Below are 18,734 nucleotides of genomic sequence, written 5' to 3' on the forward strand. Positions count from 1 at the left end.
GTAGGAAAGATCCAAGCATGGCTATTGCATGCAGGGAGGGTTTGTGCCCTTTTGGCTCAAGAAGTCTCCCAAATTGCTGATTTCTGGCAGTTAAGAGAGTGTAATACCGAGAGAGGAATTCTGTCCATAATACTCTTCTGTAAATGCCCTGTGAGCCACTGCGGAGGCAGATTAAACTGGTACCAAAAGTCTAATGTTCATAAATTCAGACAATTTTTAATGTATTATATTTAAACTCCCTAATGTACTGGGAAAATGGTATTGTATATGGACTGGGTGTAGCTGACAGGTTTTGCTAATTTGTCAATTAACATGATAAGGAATATTGTTTAAACAAACTCTTATTCTTGCTTTTGTTACCTTTGTGTATTCTTCCAGTTTTCTCTACGTGTTTTGTTTGTCAGGACTAGAAATTATGAAAAGGCAGGTAATAAAAATGATCAAAGATACAGAGCGGCTTCCATATAAGGAATAATTACATGGACTAGGACCTTTCAGCTTGGAAAAGGAATGTGGGGGTGGTGGATACAGTAGATGTCACCTTCTCAAGGTCATTTGTCATTTTGTTGGCAGGGGAATGGTAATCGATCTCTGATAACACAAGAATGAACCACTATCAAATGAAAATACCATTGGCAGATATCAAACAGAGCACTTTGCACGGTATCAGTTAAAGAGTGAAAGCTGAAGGAAGCTGTGGATGCCAGAAGGTTACTTGGATTCCCTAAGTGATTAGAGATAGGTGGATTGTCCTTCCATTAATGAGGTACCAACTCTGGTTCAGGAGAGAAGAGGCACCACCACGTGCTGAGCAAAGTGAATATTCAGTCTGGACTGGCAGTGTCATTACTGTGTTTTGTTTCCTAAATTATCTCCTAATTTAATTTTATTCCACAGATCATTCAGGATATTCCTCTTCATTTTCCTTCTCTCACACCCTTCCTGTGTATTTTTTTCTAATTTGGTGGTTCTTCTCTTTTTCAAGTCTGTATCCCAGTTCTTCGTTATAAATATAACCCATCACCCTTCCTCTTGCTCCCAGACTTCCTCTTCAAAGGAGATGTCATTTTTACTTTAATTGCCAAATAATAGTCAGAACTACAAAAATTACTCTAAAGGATCGAATATTCCTTAAACAGAATTTTGCTCTGATTTTATTTTAGCCTGTGTTTCTGTAGGAGAATCATTTCCTTTACTCCACCTAATTTCAAGGTTCGTTTTGCATCCTCTTGCCTGGTGTTTTTACCGTCTGCATTTCTCCTGGTGTGGAAAGATGTACTGCCTGCTGCAGATGGAAACTCACCTGAATTGTATTAGTTTTGCTCCAATCCACTGAGATTTGCTAGACAATAATTAAACAAATTATCCTTCTGTAAATTTTTAATTAAGTTGTAGGGATTTATTTTGGTGAATGCTGGTGAGCAGCAACAGCGTAAAAATCCATTTTCAGAATTAGAGAAGTTTTGTCTAAGCTCTGGTGGGATTTTTCCTCAAGCATCCTGACTCATTGAAGAACTCGCTATACAGGTTGACTGGAGTTTACTCAAAAAAGCTCCTGACTTGTCCTAAACTGAAGGGTAAGCAAATCCTCCATGCTCTGTGTCACGCTGGGAAGGCAGCGGAGTCCGTCAGTGGAACTGTGCTCAGCTGAACAACAAATGGGGGCAGAGGCCTTGCAGCTGGCAGGGGAGAATTTGGCAAAATATGCCTATTCTGTGCCTTGATAATATTGCTATTTTCCACCTCTTCATACCTTATAGTGGAAAGATTCTTGTTGGTGGGATTTGTTTATTCTTTTTGTCCATCTCTAAAATCCATCTGAAAGTATTAGTTGCAAGACTCAGAAGTGATTGTCCTCCCATATTCCATGCTGGTGAGGCCCCATCTTGAATCATGGAGTCAGTTTTGGGCCCCTTACTACAGAAAAGACATTAAGGTGCTGGAAAGAGTTCAGAGAAGGGCAATGAAGCTGGTGAGGGGTCTGGAGCACAAGTGTGATGAGGAGCAGCTGAGGGACCTGGGGCTGTTCAGCCTGGAGAACAGGAGGCTGAGGGGAGACCATATCACTGTCTACAACTGCCTGAAAGGAGGTTGTAGCGTGGAGGGGGTTGGTCTCTTCTCCCAAGTAGCAAGCAATAGGACAAAATTAAATGGCCTCAAGTTGCACCATGGGACGTTCAGATTGGATATTAGGAGCGATTTCTTCCTGGAAAGGGTTGTCAGGCAGTGGAACAGGCTGCCCAGGGCAGTGGTGGAGTCACCATCCCTGAAGGAGTTTAGAAGGCTTGTAGATGTGGCACTTAGGCACATGGTTTAGAGGTGGACTTGGCCACGTTCACTCAGTGGTTGGACTAGATAATCTGTAAGGTCTTTTCCAACCTAAATGATTCTATGATTCTGGGCAAAGACATGGCTGTGTCATTGGATAGCAGAATGGGCTTGTTTCATGTGCTGCATCAGTGTTGGTAACTCATCAACTACAGGTGATTTTAATGGCAATGTTTTTCCAAGATTAGGCAGAAAATACTTTCATTGCTAGTATTGAATCTAGATATGGGGAAGACTTAGATTAAGCCATGTCTGTGTGCTGACTTTTTCCAAAGAAAAAGTTAAATTAGTTTTCAAGAATAAAGTATGAATTTACTGACATTCTAAGTTACAGTAATTGTGCTTTGTGATAAGAAACAGAACATTCTGTTAAATGAATTGTCACAAATTCTATGGAAAACTGGTGTAAAAGGTAGCATGCTAATGTGTGGTTGAGAATACTATCGTGCTTATACATATTTCCTAATGTATTTTTTTTATGTCATTGGAGCTCTAATAAAGCTTTAATTTTCTTGTTTGGTGTGTTGTTTTATGTTTCAGTGGAGCTTGGAAATAATTTAATTAAAAAGGAGCTTCTGGAAAAGGAAGTGAGCTAAAGTGATTCTGTGATTTATATCACGTAAAGAAATACTATCCTGTTATAAACTGATAGGTTAAGTGCTTTGGAATTGTCAAGTTGTGCTGTAAAATTCAGAAAACAAGTGGATCTTTGCTGGTAGCATGGACTAGGCTATTATGTATCTCTAAATTGCTTTAGGGATTATAGTAATTCTAAAAGCAAGGATTATGTCTCTACATTGATATCATTGCATGGCACAGAAATATTAATGTTTTTTCTTTACAGATAGATTTTTGTGTGTCAGAGTGGGGAGACGCCAATGACCATCTCATCAGGCAAAATGTTATTAATAATGCTGCATCAAATGGAGTTCTGCTCCTGTTTTGTGGGAGCAAGTGGTTAGTTTAAACAAGGCCAAGATTTCATTTTAGTGAACTGCGGAACTTAAGGATTCCCAATAAAGCAAAATATCTAGAAATCCTGCATATAATGTAGAGGATGTGAATTGTACCCTAAAATACCACGTGTCTGCTGCTGCTTAGTCCCCATTTCTGTAAGGATGCTCTTCAGTTAAGCGTTTCTTGGCCAAATCTGTGTAGTTCTGCTCTTGCCTGATGCTGTTTAACAGCCTGTCCGCAGGTAACAGTTATTTTTGGATTGCAAATCAGAGACACTTGAGAGTCTTAAAAAATTGTGTTTGATTCAATAGGCACAATTCTTGTAATTTTATTAAAAATACAAAATAGAAGGAGAAATGTGTTTCCCTTTGTTTAACATGCTTTTTGCTACAGGTGTTTCCTTTTAGCTGCGTATACATTTAAGAAGCCGCCAAAGTTGTTAAGCACAAGCAAAACCTTTTCCTCTGGCCGTTGCCGCAGTGTTGCTTAATAGGCGGAGAGCCTCTGCGAAGCATTTCTGGTAGGACAAGTAGTAGTAGGAGTAACGTGTATGTTGTGAAAGGAGGTTACGTGTGGCTGCTGGCGTGGCCTGAGAACGTGGAGCTGGGAATAGGAGATGGATTTCTTGAGAAAGAGCAGGCGGAGCTTTGGGATGGACCCAAAGCCACCGCTGCAGTAGTTCATAACATGTTTACGCACCTAAATAAGAATAAATGCTTATTATCGGCCAGCATTTTCTCCTACGTTTGATATAAAGAATCGACAACAAAGGAGGGAAGCAAATATTGAAAATAGCAATAACTCTGATAAGGAATCTGGAAATTCAGACTAATGGTAAAATGTTCTGTATATTTTCAGGCTCCTGCAATGTTTACTCACCATTGAAGGAAAAGTTAAAGTAGACTTCAGCATCTCGGTTGGGAGTATTAACTCCAATCTGCAAGAATTAATTCTGTGGCAAACTTATCTACAAACACAGATGGAAGATAACTGGAATTATTAGATCTATCCCAATATGTCTTACACCAAACAGCTCTCTCGAGGCTCCTAATAGGAGACAGCAACACAATTGCTGGTTGCTTTATGGAAAACCCCTTGTTGTACAGCTTGAGACACGCTGCTGCATGTCTCTGTTGAAATTTCCCTGTCTTTAAACAAGGGGATAAATATTTATTTAGGGTCATTATGAAGCTTAATGCTAGTTTTTTGGATGGCTAAAAAAGCATTGATATAATCATTCATCATCGTGACTTATGTGTACAAGGAAAGCACTTTCAATTTAGGTTTATTATCTCTGTGGAGTTAATTAAGTTTGTAGGTCATAGGAGCATAGCTTTTATTAGGGAAAAACAAGCACCACCTATCAGTCGAAAACAAGCACAGTTGTTTGGAGAATGTGAGAAATGTCTTACAATTTTCCACAAGTGAAAAGTTGCCTGTGTCCTTTTCATTAACAGTATCGCTTTTGCCTACAGATAGTACTAACCAGTTGCAGAGATCTTACAAATCTTCAAGTCTATTTACCTTTCTTTTTCTAGGTTTGCGCTTTCTTTTCTGCCTTCTTTTTCAATTACAGGTTACAGTTTTAAGGAAAGAACAGTGTTTGTTTCTGACGTTGGCAGCCCATCAAAGCAAGTCCTTTGTATTCTTCAGAAGATGACCTGTCAGATGCAGTGTTGTAAAGGCATTTCTGGAGGTGTCCTACCAAGTGCTGTGATCCAGCCATAAAAAGACCCATGTGCTCTCTTGTAGGAAGATGTCTTTTATTTAAACTTAGCTTAAAGGAACAAAAAATGTTGTTTAATCTCCAGCATAGTTGCTTGTTTCCAACACTAAAAAGTTGTGAGTGCTGCCACATTGATTTACATATTAATACCTGTTACGTGAAGGTGAGGTCAGTATGTATTTTGTCATCTTTAGACAAGTCTTGAAGGTATGTTAAATAACAATGTGTAGCATTGTTTGTGTGCATCTTTGTCATTCTGTATGGACTTTCTGTGTGGGCAGAATCTACATGTGACTTTTAACTCTTGAACATGTTGTAAAGCTGATTGGGCAAGTATCATAGAATCATAGAATGTCCTGAGTTGGAAGGACCCACAAGGATCATGGAGTCCAACTCCTGTCCCTGCACAGGACAACCCCACAGTTCACACCGTGTGTCTGAGGACGTTGTCCAGTCTCTTCTTGAACACTGTCAGGCTTGGGGCCGTGACACCTCCCTGGGGAGCCTGTTCAGTGTCCAGCACCCTCTGGGTGAAGAACCTTTTCCTCATGTCCAACCTGAACCTCCCCTGGCACATCTCCTGCCATTAAAGCAGCTTGCTTTCTCTGTTGGTTTCTCCCAAGCGTTTTGATCTGTTATAAGGAATCAGCTGAGGCACTTCTGGACCCTGAGACCTGATTTTCCGTGTTAGACCACGTGCCAGTCCTGATGTTTATTCATAGTCATCTTTGAAGGTACCAGCCTTCTCTAGAAGAGACAGTTTGACATCTGTCTTCCAAAAGCGTTACTAATACAGAAATGTGTTTTTTCGTAAACAGAAAAAACAAGTTAAGGCAAACCTTATTCTAGGGAGAATCTTTGTGGGGAAAAACTCCAAGTTCAGTGTTTCTTGAGTTTTGACTCCTAAAAATGCAGCATAGTCAAATATAGTGTTAACTTCATCTAGGTGGGTCTTGCTTCATGTCTAAAGTTATGAGATTGCCATGTAACGTCTTTTGAAGACTAATGATTTCATGAGATAGCTTCTAGTCAGAGAGATTGTATTTTTTTCACCTCCAAATTTATGCCATCTACAGTTGGGAAAAAATTACTTGTCTCACCTTAAGTTTCCTAGAAATTTTCATAAGTCAGAAAAGTAGTAACGTACTGTTCGTTAGCTGCAGCAAACCTGCCGTGAGAGCATGTGGTAGCAACTGTATTTTGATTTCTGATGCTAAAGTATTGTAGTTCACTGCTACTGGGTGCCAACTCAGAATCTCTGGCGTGCCGAAAGTTCAGCACTGCTCCATCCAGGAGATGGGATCAGAGAGGTGTCGGAGAGGAGGAGATGCCTGTGGTTTGGTTTTGTGATTTGCCTATGACTTGCCATGAGTGAGGGCTGGGGCTGTGAGGGAGGAAGAGAAATAGTGGTGACTCTGGGCAAAAAATTACTTCTGCTCTTTAGCCGGATCTGGTTTATGGGCAAGATGTTTCTCAGTGCAAAAAAATGTTGTGCTAAGATAAGCTTAAGTTTATTATAGACGATTTAGGGAAGTGATCATCTACCTTGTACTTGGCACTGGTGAGGCTGCACCTCGAATCCTGGGGTCAGTTCTGGGCCCCTCACTACAGGAAAGACATTGAGGTGCTGGAGAGAGTTCAGAGAAAGACAATGAAGCTGATGGGGGGTCTGGAGCACAAGTGTGATGAGGAGCAGCTGAGGGAACTGGGGCTGTTCACCCTAGAGAAAAGGAGGCTGAGGGGAGACCTTATCACTGTCTACAGCTACCTGAAAGGAGGTTGTAGCATGGAGGGGGTTGGTCTCTTCTCACAGGTAACAAGTGATAAATGAGAGGAAATGGCCTCAGGTTGCACCAGGGAAGGTTCAGATTGGATATTAGGAATGATTTCTTCCTGGAAAGGGTTGTCAAGCAGTGGAACAGCCTGTTCAGGGAAGTGGTGGAGTCACCATCCCTGGAGGGATTTGAAAGACATGCAGATGAGATTCTTAGGGACATGGTTTAGTGCTAGAGTTGTGTTATGGTTGGACTCGATGATCTTAAAGGTCTCTTCCAACCAAAATGATTCTATGATATGTCTTGGGTGGAAGATGTTTCTGTTTGACTCTGTCCTTCCAAGTGCAGGAGCTGTCTTCCCTTTGCCACAGTTCAACATGCCCAAAACTTGGTTGTTTGTAAACCAGGTGTGGTCACTGTTCTCAGCAGTGATGCTGAGTGGCCAGTTTTACCACTGGTGGCAGCTTTGGGAAACAACCACAGTGTTTGTGAGGGTTGTATCATGTTCTGGTGGTGATGGCACAGGAGAGCTGAGTTTCAAACTAATTTTGTCTGTGGTGAGTCTTTATTGTGATGGTCTCGGTTGTGCTATAAGTAAACACAGCAATTGCTTTGAAGAATGGTTTTGTGACGCACTTTGTGGAATTGCAAAGACCTTGTGATCTGCGTTGTTCAAAGTGTTAATTTCAGATAGAACGATGTGGTATTTTTTTCTTGGTATTTTGAGGATTCTTCTTTTTAATGTTACTTTCTGTACATAGATTTTTCTTTTTTTATTTGTGTCTCCAAATAGTAACTTCAAAAGTGTCACGAGCACCTGGTTAAGCTAAAAATAAGCCCTCGCAAAGCTTTCACCTTCCCTCTAGTGCCATGATGTTAATTTTGTTTCTCTTGCATATTGAGGTAGAAGTTGGAAAAAATAGTAGTGAATCCTTTAAATAAGAGAATGTTGGGTGGGATTTGAATGCCCACACTGAGGATCCCTACCAGAAGTACTGTTTTGTTTGGTTTTGAAACATTTTCATTGTATAATGGTTATTAACCTGTATTGATAAACCAGTGACCTGTTCTAGTTCAGGCTGAAAATAGCAGGCACTCTCTCTTAAAAGACTTAAGTTAAAACTTAGTTTTCTGGGACTTTGTTCAATTATAGACGAGCATCAAAAGTCTCACTGTCAGACTGGGAGTGCTGTGTTCCTTTGGAGAGATGCCGTTTTCTAGATCCTAATTCCTGCTAAAAATAAAAACACTACTTTCCAGGCTTAGCTTGTAAGGAATCACAGCTTTGGAAAGGCTTTGTTTGCATAATGCCTTGCTTTCATCCCCCACCATTTATTTCTGCTTGGAAATTAGTACATCTTTTCATTCAGCCTTGTAAATTAAAAGGTGCTCTGATATCTCCTTTGAAACATCCTCAATGTCAAGTTATTACTGAATGTGGATATGTCTTAAAGATGTGGCTAAAAATTGGTCTGAACTGAATGTGTTTTAATTTATATTCACATAGTACGTATATTTTTATATATTTACTTTAAAGCAAAGCAGTCAAGATGTGTTGGAGGAGGTCTGCTTTTGGTTGTAAGGTCTATTACATTATTTTCTTCCATATTTATAAAAAACCCTCAGTAAGTGAGAGTGTATCTTTATGGCGTAAGTCACCAGAAAGAAAAGATTTTCAGTCTCTGTCCTCAGGGATAGGGAAAATCTGAAATTCTTCACACCTTTAAAAATAAATTATTAGCAGCTTGGCATTTTTAGGGTGTATATTCAGTTTCCTGAAATACTCACATGATGTAATTTTGATGACATGTGTGTTCATAGTGATTACTTTGTGGCAGTGGCTGCTTGCACCGGCTCACTAGGACTCTGCTAGAAGCACTTGTTGCTATAGTAATGTTGATTACAGTAAAATATTGGTTTGAATTAAATTTATATTTGCGAGAAACCTGTAATGGAGATGGTTGTTAAAGAAATGCTTTAGTATGTTTAATTTGGGAATAAATAAACTATGCAAAAAAAGTGCCCAAAATATTTAGCGTGCAAAAGCTAGCAAGATTCTTGGGGCACGTTAATGAAGGAAAAAGTGAGGGTGAAGGGTGAATGCTGATCTTGAAACACTTCTAGAATGAGATGTTAATTGAATGAGAAGTTAATGTTAATCATTGTACAGCTACAGGTGTGAATGTAGCGATCTGTTCAACTGCAAAATTTTAACACATTTGAGACAAAGCCATGTAGAACTTCGCATTTCATAGCTTGAGAGGAAACATTATTTGCCAGGTTTTATTAAAAGGGATGTTTGGCTGAAATGTATTAGAAGAGTTTCAAGAATTATTCCCATCTTCTTACTTTCTTTGTGACATATCAATAGGAAATTGTGCATTTTAATACATATTTAAGCACAAGTTCTATTACAATTAGGTCGGGCTCTTTTTAGAGAAGCTACAGCAGTGCCGGTAACTCCAGTCAAGGGATTTTTACTGTTTCTAGCACTTCTCAGTGAATACATTGTGGTGGTCTTAATCCTTCTGCCACTGATCATAAAATGCTGAGGAGCATGGTAGCTACCTACTTCAAAAGATTATCAAAACACGATATTTTATATAACAAAAATATGATATTGCTGATATTTGATTTTCCACAGATGAAAGAACTTGTCAAGTGTTGGAACGATAAAGGACTCAGCATTCCGATTCAATGTGAATCACGCAAAGCCATTTATTACAGAAACAAGCCTCTTTATATATGCAACTATATTCTAATCACGCATCCAAGCATGGATTCGCTAAATGAGTATCATGGGCTGTCCAGGCGCTGGAGTCTGATGATACGTCCAATGACTCACGCCATGTTGGGGCCCCGTTAATGAGGAGACACCCCTCTTTCTCACAGCAGATTCTGTTCTCAGCCTCTCGAAGCGGCCTTGAGATTCCTTTGAGCCTGACTAATTCAGCAACAAATCTTTATCTATCGAAACCCCTTCACAGTCAAGTTTTCTGAAGTTGCTGCTTTAGGAGCACTAATTCATCTTGTCAAGATGATTTCTATAAGCATTAACCACATCACGCACTTCCCATTTGTATATTAAAACGAACATTTAAAAAATATTTTACTGACGCTCTAATTTTTGCCATTGAGTGTAAGTTGTCCTCATTTGTGTATTTTGGCGATAGTTGTACTGCCCAGGAACTTTTAGGCATCTTGAGTTATTTAAATTTCTTATCATTATCTAGTCTAGATTTATTTAGACTCCTTTAATTAGAATTAACAAGGGAAGGTTCTTGAAGTGAAGTTTTGCATGCAGTCTGTAGTAAAGACGGTTTCATTGAAGACACACACACACAAAAAAGACCCCAATAGATGCTGAAGAGAGGGAAGGGAAACTCCAGATTCAGGTACTTAGAGGTTGTATCCTAATGCACTCCCAACGTCTTTGTCACTGTATCCACAGTGAGTTTCTGTTTTGGTTTGAGTGGGTTTGTTTTGGTTTGCTTTGTATTTTTCTTAACTCTTTATATTTCCCAATTAAGCAGCAGGGGGAAAGAATCCAATTTATAAATGGGAAAGGAGAATGATGGTCTTAACAGGCTGTCCTGAAGAGGTGACATTAGGTCTGTTTGGAAAATGTGTTTGCGTATATGTAGATTAACACAGGCAAAAGGTGATTAACATCGTTAATATGTGTGTATTGGCATGTATGTCGGCTTGCAGTCTGCTGGCTTAGTTATTACTTTTGGAAAACTAGTGAAAAGAGCTCTTGAAATTTTGTAGCTTCAAGGCTTTGAAATTAGGTTTATGCAGGAAAAGGGGAAGCATTTTGTAGTAACTTCCTTTCAAAGTGCTATGGTTTTTAAAGTAACTTGTTAACATCTTATTAGAAGGATTATTTGTTACCTTGGCTGTCTTTCCTGAGCAATACAAATACCTGAAGAACAGATTAATAGCTCTTTGGAAGTGGTAAAGCTGAGCACAATGTAGTTTTAAAGGTGTTTTGGGGGGTGTTCCATTCAGAATTTTTGCTAATTCCTGCATTCATTGACTTGAAAAATTATATTCTTGTCAAGAGCTTCCCGACTAAAACTTCCTCCTGCTTAAAAGCCAAAGCAAATTATTTCTGGCAAACTGCTTTTCCTGCAAAGGACACACACCCTGACCTTTATACAGCAGGTCGGAGCGTTTCTGAAAGTCACTCTGGTTCTGCCTGGTATATCAGCACAGCTCTGTAAACACGGATTATTCCCTGCAATTCCTCTTTGTTACTTGGAGGCTGTAATATTTTATACTTTACTCCTTTGTCAGACAAAACCAACCTTTTTTTGTTAGCAGTCCCGGTTTTGGTTTTGGAGTATTGGTGAGATGCTCAAGTCTCTTTGGCAGCTCTGGGACGTTCGCCCTCTGTATGAGAACCTTTAAGTGACATTGAATCCCATTTGTTTAGCGGTGAACCAGGGGAATATTTGGTTCACACAGGGTATGCTGAGAAACGTGCATCCTGCCCGGGCTGCAAACAATCAGCAGCAGCAGGAAACTGCTTTGTAGCAGCTCTGGGGGACGACAGAGCTCGTTTGAAAGCCAAGTGCAGTGCAGTCAAATCACAGCTGGCACTCGCACATCTGGGAAGCAGGTTTGTGCTTCATAACGTCCTTGCCAAACTGGTAGGAGCTGGGTGTGTCTCGATCTAACTTTGTCTCTCAAGAAGCCAAGTTTTTATTGTGCAAGTGATGTGCTTTATTTTTAAAGTCTTCGCTCTGGTTTTCTTTTTATTTTTGTTTTTCCAGGAGGTCCAAACATATGGGCCATCACCTCTGAAGAGCGGGCCAAGCATGACAAGCAGTTTGACAGCCTTAAACCCGCAGGCGGCTACATTACAGGTTGGTCTGAGGCTCTGCATTACACATTAACTTTGATGTACACATAACTATCTTTGTAAAACTGTTTGAAAACTACATTCTATTTCTAGCCCTTTGCTATGTGACTGATAACCATACCCTTATGGCAAACGGCTACGGGTTATTACTAAACTTCTGCAAGCTGTTGGCTAAAGTTTGGCACAGGAGTGTTCTTTTATTAACCCTGTCACTTCTGCAGCTAGCAGTTACGTGCTGACATTCTGTCTAGTTTCATAAACTAGAGTATCAAGCGAAATCTGTGCTCAGATGGGAGGCTGCCAAGGAGCACTTAGAGCAGCTATTGTGACGAGTGACGCCAGAGACACCAGAAGTGGCTCTTCTCTGTCTGAGCAGTGTTAGAGAATACTGTTAGATATCTTTGTCTGGGGGAGGAGGCAGGGAGAGAGCTGCTAACAGCTTGTCCTTGTTAATGACTGCTAGAAATGTATTAACCCTTGGGCCTTCAGCGAGTTCTGCATAGACTAATGGCATTTGGCCACGGCCTGCTGTCAGTTCCATCTGCGTTCAGCCACTGCTTCTCTGAAACAATTGGGTCATGTTGCTGCACACCTCAGAATCTGCAGGTTTTAAATTTAGGAATCCACTTGTGGCGTCAAGAAAAGACTTGATTTCACTGATTTAATTTGAGAATGCCTTGTTCTTTGTGTGTGTGTCGGCACTAAAGACGAACCCTCATCACTCCTACCTGCCTGCCTGTGTGCTGATACCCTGACTGGTGACTCCATCGCTCTTTTTTTGCCTCTTTTTGGTCCAAAAAGGACTGAGGAGGGAGTGAGAAGTTGTCTGGAGCATACACATCTGGCTAAATGATACATAACTCCTTCTTTGGCCAAACAGCACTGGAAGGTTGTTGTTTACCACCAGCTGAAATCTATGTAATCTCAGGAACTATCTGTAGGCCACATCTGGGCTCTTACCTGCATGTACATCTGCAGGCTGCATTGTTTCTTTGGCAAGTGCTTAAAATGAAAGGTTGTGCATGAATATAAGGGAAGAAACAGATGAAAGAATAACCTGAAGTCTTAGCTTTAAGCATTTCTAATTCACTTGAAGGTAAGTATAAACACACATTTGTTCAGCAGTACGATCAGTACCAATTGCTGTGGAACTTGGTAGGAAATCACATGACAGTTCCCATTCCCTTCCTGAAATACTGAAAAAATGAATGTTCTCTGACAGAACAGAATATTATTTGGAACATGATATTTTTTCCAGTTTTTCCTGGCTCAAGTTAGGTTGAATGAAGGAGAAGGAAATAAATAGCATGCTCATCCTTTCCTGTAAAAGTAATTGGGTCAGGACTAAATTTTCAGTAGCTTTTACTACTTTAAATCTTGCATCTCTTAAACTGTTAGCAGCTGTTGATTTGTGACCTATTAAAGATTTTCATAGGGATTTGAAATCACTTCTCAGAGGAGGGGTTGAGAATTACGGAATATCACGACTCTCTGACAATCACTCTCACCAGGGAAGGAGGAAGGTGGTACGAAATTGGAAGGTTTGGCATCCAGCACGCTGGTTCCTTTTGCAAATCTGTCTCATAACAGAGGGCTGAGGTCTTCTGAAAAGCTATGTCTGTAGTGTAAAAGTCTGTCTGTCTTTCTTGTTTCTCATAGGTGATCAAGCACGTACCTTCTTTTTGCAGTCAGGTCTGCCAGCTTCAGTCCTTGCTGAAATATGGTAAGGTATTCTTTACCTTTTACTGAGACAGGAGATGCGTAGCATTCAAATACAATCTTTGGTATGTTGTGTTGTCTCAAAAGAGGTTTTCAGCAGTCAAAGTAGGAGTGTTGTCTGAATCAGTGTTTTAATTTTATTAAATTTAGAGGAAGGATTGAGCCCGTATGTGTGCCAACACTTAATTAAAAAGCAGAATCTTTAAAAATCTTTTTATGATGTTAATTCAAATTGGATCGTATTGGACACAGCCTTTTTTAAACTATAGTAACTGGTTGAAACAAAAGGCGATTATAAATTGCAAGGCTTTCATAGAGGGAAGTGCCTGTTGGGCTACCACAAAGGTCATTGTTAAGCATTGTCTTTATATTTTAAATAATAATAAGTAAAAAAGAAAAGCACTGTAAATAATAGCATGGAAAAAGAGGTAAATAATGGGTTAATGAATTCCTGGAGATCGCCCATTGAATGATGTTTGAAATACTAGTAACCAGTAAAAAATGACAATGAGATTAACTATGGGAAAAATTATACGCTTCTAAACTGGGAGTGGAAAATACACTGAAAGTAGAAGATAGGAAAAAATCTAAAGCCACAGAAAATGTTAGTTGAAAGTCAGTTATAATACACTGTAAGATACCAACCAGTGCTGTAATGCAGGAACTGGAAAAAGTGCCGTTCTCTGCAGCACGTATGTGGTGGTTGCAACATTTGAAACAGACGTTTTCTTCTTTGGAACTCCTCAGTTTTCTCTAGAATTCTGTGTTCACTTTGGGGTACTTGGTCGTTATCAAGATGTATATATGCTAAAAGGCACCAAGCAGGGGCTTATAATAATTAAGAACAATTCACTTGTGGAATAGTATTGAAGAAACTAACTGAATGCAAGGTTAGTTTCTTCTTCAGACACCTGAAGTGCCTAGAAAAGAGTGGTAAGGGAATTTTTGCACAGGGCCTTGGAGTTTTATACTAAATAATAATAGAATTAGAGGGAAAATGTAGCTTAATAAGAAGTCTCTTTTTTCTTTTCTTTTCTTTTGCATTCCCGTGCCTGGTCCTTCCATGTTTAAGTAGTAATAAGATGTAATATTTTCTGTCTGACCAGAAATAGTCTGCTCATGTACGCACCATTGCATATGTTCCCTGTTGTATTTAAGTTCATTTGGATAAGTGTCAAAGGAAGACAGTGTGGATATCAGGCTTAATAAACCCCCAGTATCTGTGAATTCAGGTAGTGTTCCCAGTGGCATATAGTGCCTTTAGCAGATTTCTGCATCTTCCTCTTTCAGATTCTTGTATTAATGCCTTACGTTACCAGACATTAATTTAAAATAATCAGTCTGGCTAGTAGCATAGAAAGCCACACAGCCATGGTATATGTATATTAACAGGAGTATCCACTGAGCAGGAGACTGCTGCCTTTGCAAATGTCTCCCTGCTTTCTTAACTGTGAAGTATTTAATATACAGTAGCGTTAAAACTGAGCTCTGCAGAAGACTGTCAAGTGACTTATGCTTAATACAACTAGGCGAACATTATGTTTAGAAGTCCAGGTTGGCCTTCAATACCCGTAGGTTGGCAAATGAGAAGAATGAAGCTCTGCAAACTCCTGAGGGTTTGAATGTTGTAAAAAAAAAATCATCTACAAATGGTTGCAATAAGTTTGTAGTTTTCTTGTACAAAAACAATAAATAAATTTCATAGAAAAGCTTCTCATTAAATGAAAAAGTTAACTTTACATTTTGTGCTTGCGGGCTTTTTAAGTTTAATTTTGTTTTATCTTTAAGGACGCTATCAGACCTGAACAAGGATGGAAAAATGGATCAACAGGAGTTCTCTATAGCCATGAAACTCATCAAGCTGAAACTGCAAGGACAGCACTTGCCTGCAGTTCTCCCTCCTGTCATGAAACAAACTCCAGTATTTTCACCACTAATGTCAGCTCGCTTTGGTACTTATGAATATATAATTATATAGTGCTCAGAGGTGAAGAAACACACCTATTTGCAGCCAAATATAAGCGTTAAACTGACCATGACAGTTGAATGAATCAGTAAAGTAAAAAAAAAACCAAACCACACCACCTTAAGGATGTTCTGATTTAGGAAATTCACAAAGGCACTTTCTTGACATCTTTGATAATTTCATTCTTTGAAGATATTTAATAATAAAGAAAAACCTTGTATTGAATTTTGACGTGAGGTGCACGGAGGCCATTCACGTTTGCCATCTGCCTTGCAGGCTATCGTGTTGGACTGAAGGTCTCTTTTTGTCTCCCTCCTACTCATTCACCTATTTATACTCAGGGGTTTTAAAGTTAAACTTAGTAAAATGTCAAAGTTTTGGTAGAACACTCTTTTAAGATACTTTTTTCAAAATCAATCAGATTGTCTGTTTTGGTTGTATGATCAAATTGAACAGAATTATTTTAACCTGCTTTCCTCTTCTGATGGGGTTTTGGGATTTCAGTGCGTGTCTGTTGTTGTTTTGTAGGGCAAGACATACATAATGTCTTCAGCTGAATTACAAAATCAGTGCAAACTTCTGTGCTGAAAGTTAATGTATGCATATATTAATTACACACAGGATTTAAAACATCTGCACATCAGTTTATTTTGTGTGCTTACATACAAGTGCATGCATTTATAGATAGTTGTGGTTGGCATATGATTACTTCTTATTAACTTTCCCTCACAGCATCTACATATTGGTGTCTTCCACAAGATTCAGCCGGTAATTCAAGTGCCCTTACTCACTTCAATGAAACCCTTTGCTAGACAGGAGTCTCTAAAGTGTGGACTTTTCCCTGCTATGGGTTCTTCCAAGGCTGAAGCTTAGTTCAGAAACAGTATCAGCTTTTCCCTATAAAGGATTGTCACAATGTTTGCATTGTGTTGTAATTCTTTCTCAGGCGCCAGGTGTAGAAAGGCTTATTGAAGAAGTAGTTATATCTGCAATTATATAAACGTAGATGTTATTCCTTTTTGAAATACTAGCTAAATCAATCACGAGAATTAATTGCTTGTAAAGATATATTTTAAGAAATCCCGTTCTTTCGTATATTTTCCTGTGTGAGCTATCTTGTCTAAACTTCAGGAAAAGAGTAAATATGAGCTAAAACAGATTCTCGTGTGTCTCTGGACAGAGGTTGCGTTGTGTAGTTTCTGCCTAGCATTATAGAGCCAATTTCTTGCTAGATCCTGTGCAATATTAAATCCTGAATTGTTGGATTTTGCTCTAGGAATGGGTAGTATGCCAAATCTGTCCATGCCAACATCTATGTCTACGATCACACCGTTAGCTCCCGTGTCTCTGACCTCCATGACTTCCATTCCTCCCCTGGTTATCTCTGCTCCCCTGGTGCCTTCCGTCAGTACCTCCTCATTGCCAAACGGAACATCCAGCCTTCTGCAGCCTTTGTCCGTACCTTTCTCTTCAAGTAAGTATTGTACAGTGCAATACTCACGTTCAGAATTGTGAATCTTATTTTCTCTCTAGCTAACTTCAGGCAGAAATGCTAATACTTGCATGCGAGTTAAATTTAAAAAGAAATTGTACTTTTTTCCAAAGTTCACATTTGTCAGATCGGAATTAGCTAGTTAATCTTGAAAACAAGGCTTTGATTAGCTTTTCTTACTTCTTGTAGAGCCTTGAGTGTTTATTACGAAGCATTACCTTATACCTGGTTGCTTTACAGTTTTTGGTCTTTCTCTGTTTCAGCACTGCCTCATACTGGTTCTTTAGGTCCCATGGCAGGAGGGTTTGGTGGTACAAGTATGCAGAAGGCACAGTCACTAATTGATTTAGGATCTAGCAGGTATGAAAGTTAAGTTTCATCTTAAACTCGAGTAGTATGCCTTCCAAAACTAATTCCGTGCAAAGGAATTCCAGCGTCATGCCCTAAAGGCTTTGTTTATATCAACATTCTTTACTTTATTGCCTTGGATAACACTGCAAATAGCTTTTTACTTATCAGAATAGGGGATTACCTTGAACAAGGCAGGCTGGATGCACCTGGTTTTGTCTGATCTTCAAAGTCGGGGTGCTGGGAAAATGCTGGGAGTTGCAGGTAGAAGTTTTATAGGTAGAACTAAACAATCCGTCAAGTGCTGTTCTGCAGAGACTGAATGAGTTGGAAAAACTCTGTTCAGTCTGGCATTGACACTAATAAAAAGAACGGGTACAAGTGGAATATAGTGGCTTTAGTAGCTTTAAAAGCTGCTTTTGGTTGTGAGTTTACCAAATAACTATTTATGCTTGTGATTATTCATTTGTATCACTCTTAAAGTTACTTCGACATCTGCCCAGTGCTTCACAGCCCTTGTAAACATTCTTGTGAAAGCTGAGATGTTTTCCTATAGTAATATTTTGCAGTGGTGGACCGATGAATTATGTGGCAGAAGTCCCTGTGGTACCAAGGGAATAGGATCTTAAATTCAAGAGTTTCCTTTTAGATATGTGTCCCTACTTTCACAGTAAGATTTGATATTAGTGATAAAATATTTATAGCAAGTTAGCAGAGGTAAAACCTTGTAGCAGTTGTTTCATGTTACCAGACAGTGCTATATATCTTCTGTTTCAATGCCTGTTTATTAAGCAAAGTAACTTAGAGTTATTTCTTTATCTCTCTCTTTTTTTTCTTATTTAAAAATTGTATTACAGTTCAAATTCATCCTCTAGCGCTTCACTAGCTGGGAATTCACCAAAGATTGTATCCTCAGACTGGGCAGTTCCTCAGGCATCCAGATTAAAATACAGACAGAAATTTAACAGCCTTGATAAAAGTATGAGTGGATATTTATCAGGTGAGTATGGCATTTGACATGGAGGGCGAAAACCAGAAGTGTTTCCTCCCTCTGGGGGCATCACAAGCTGAGGGGTGGAATCCAAGCTTGGGATTTGACTTCTATATGAAATAAAAGCTGAAATTGTTGCTATTCAGACCTATGCAGGAGAGAGCAGGTTTCAGCTACTGGTTCCAGTCGGCCAAGAAATGGAATTGGGCAGCAGTTTATAGACTTGGGCTTTGTGCTGGACCTGGAGTGGCCTAAGGAGGCATCAAGTTCCCTGGGTAGTTGGGGGGAAGAAGTGGTGGGATCTAACCAGAAGAGCCTGAGTACCTTAAAAATGCAGAAATGAGCTCCACGAAGTCAGCACCCATTTTCCAATATCATTCTTTGGACTGAAACTCTTTTTATGATTTTCTAAAATGGGGGGACATCTCACCATTTTTGTGCCATGTGCTCCTATGTATATTATATATTGGTAATTGCTTAGATATTTGGGCTTTTGTCTTTTCAAAGAAAACAGTTTGGGAAAGACACTGCGGTACTGCAGTCATCAATTGGAATTTTTCAAAAG

At 39.4% G+C, this 18,734-nt stretch overlaps 1 protein-coding gene across 7 annotated transcripts in view; it reads left to right on the top strand.

The window, feature by feature from the left end:
- The window catches only part of ITSN2 (intersectin 2), an 88,259-nt gene that overhangs the window by 23,910 nt on the left and 45,615 nt on the right, over nt 1–18,734 (top strand). For all 7 annotated transcript variants that reach the window (XM_065055755.1, XM_065055756.1, XM_065055758.1 and 4 more), the window contains exons 3-8: nt 11,565–11,657; nt 13,313–13,376; nt 15,161–15,324; nt 16,615–16,812; nt 17,094–17,190; nt 18,036–18,178. In XM_065055755.1, coding sequence (XP_064911827.1) covers nt 11,565–11,657; nt 13,313–13,376; nt 15,161–15,324; nt 16,615–16,812; nt 17,094–17,190; nt 18,036–18,178 — 759 coding nt within the window. The remainder of the gene's footprint in view (nt 1–11,564; nt 11,658–13,312; nt 13,377–15,160; nt 15,325–16,614; nt 16,813–17,093; nt 17,191–18,035; nt 18,179–18,734) is intronic.

Source organism: Columba livia, chromosome 3 (assembly GCF_036013475.1).
Source record: "Columba livia isolate bColLiv1 breed racing homer chromosome 3, bColLiv1.pat.W.v2, whole genome shotgun sequence".
NCBI classification, from domain to species: Eukaryota; Metazoa; Chordata; class Aves; order Columbiformes; family Columbidae; genus Columba; species Columba livia.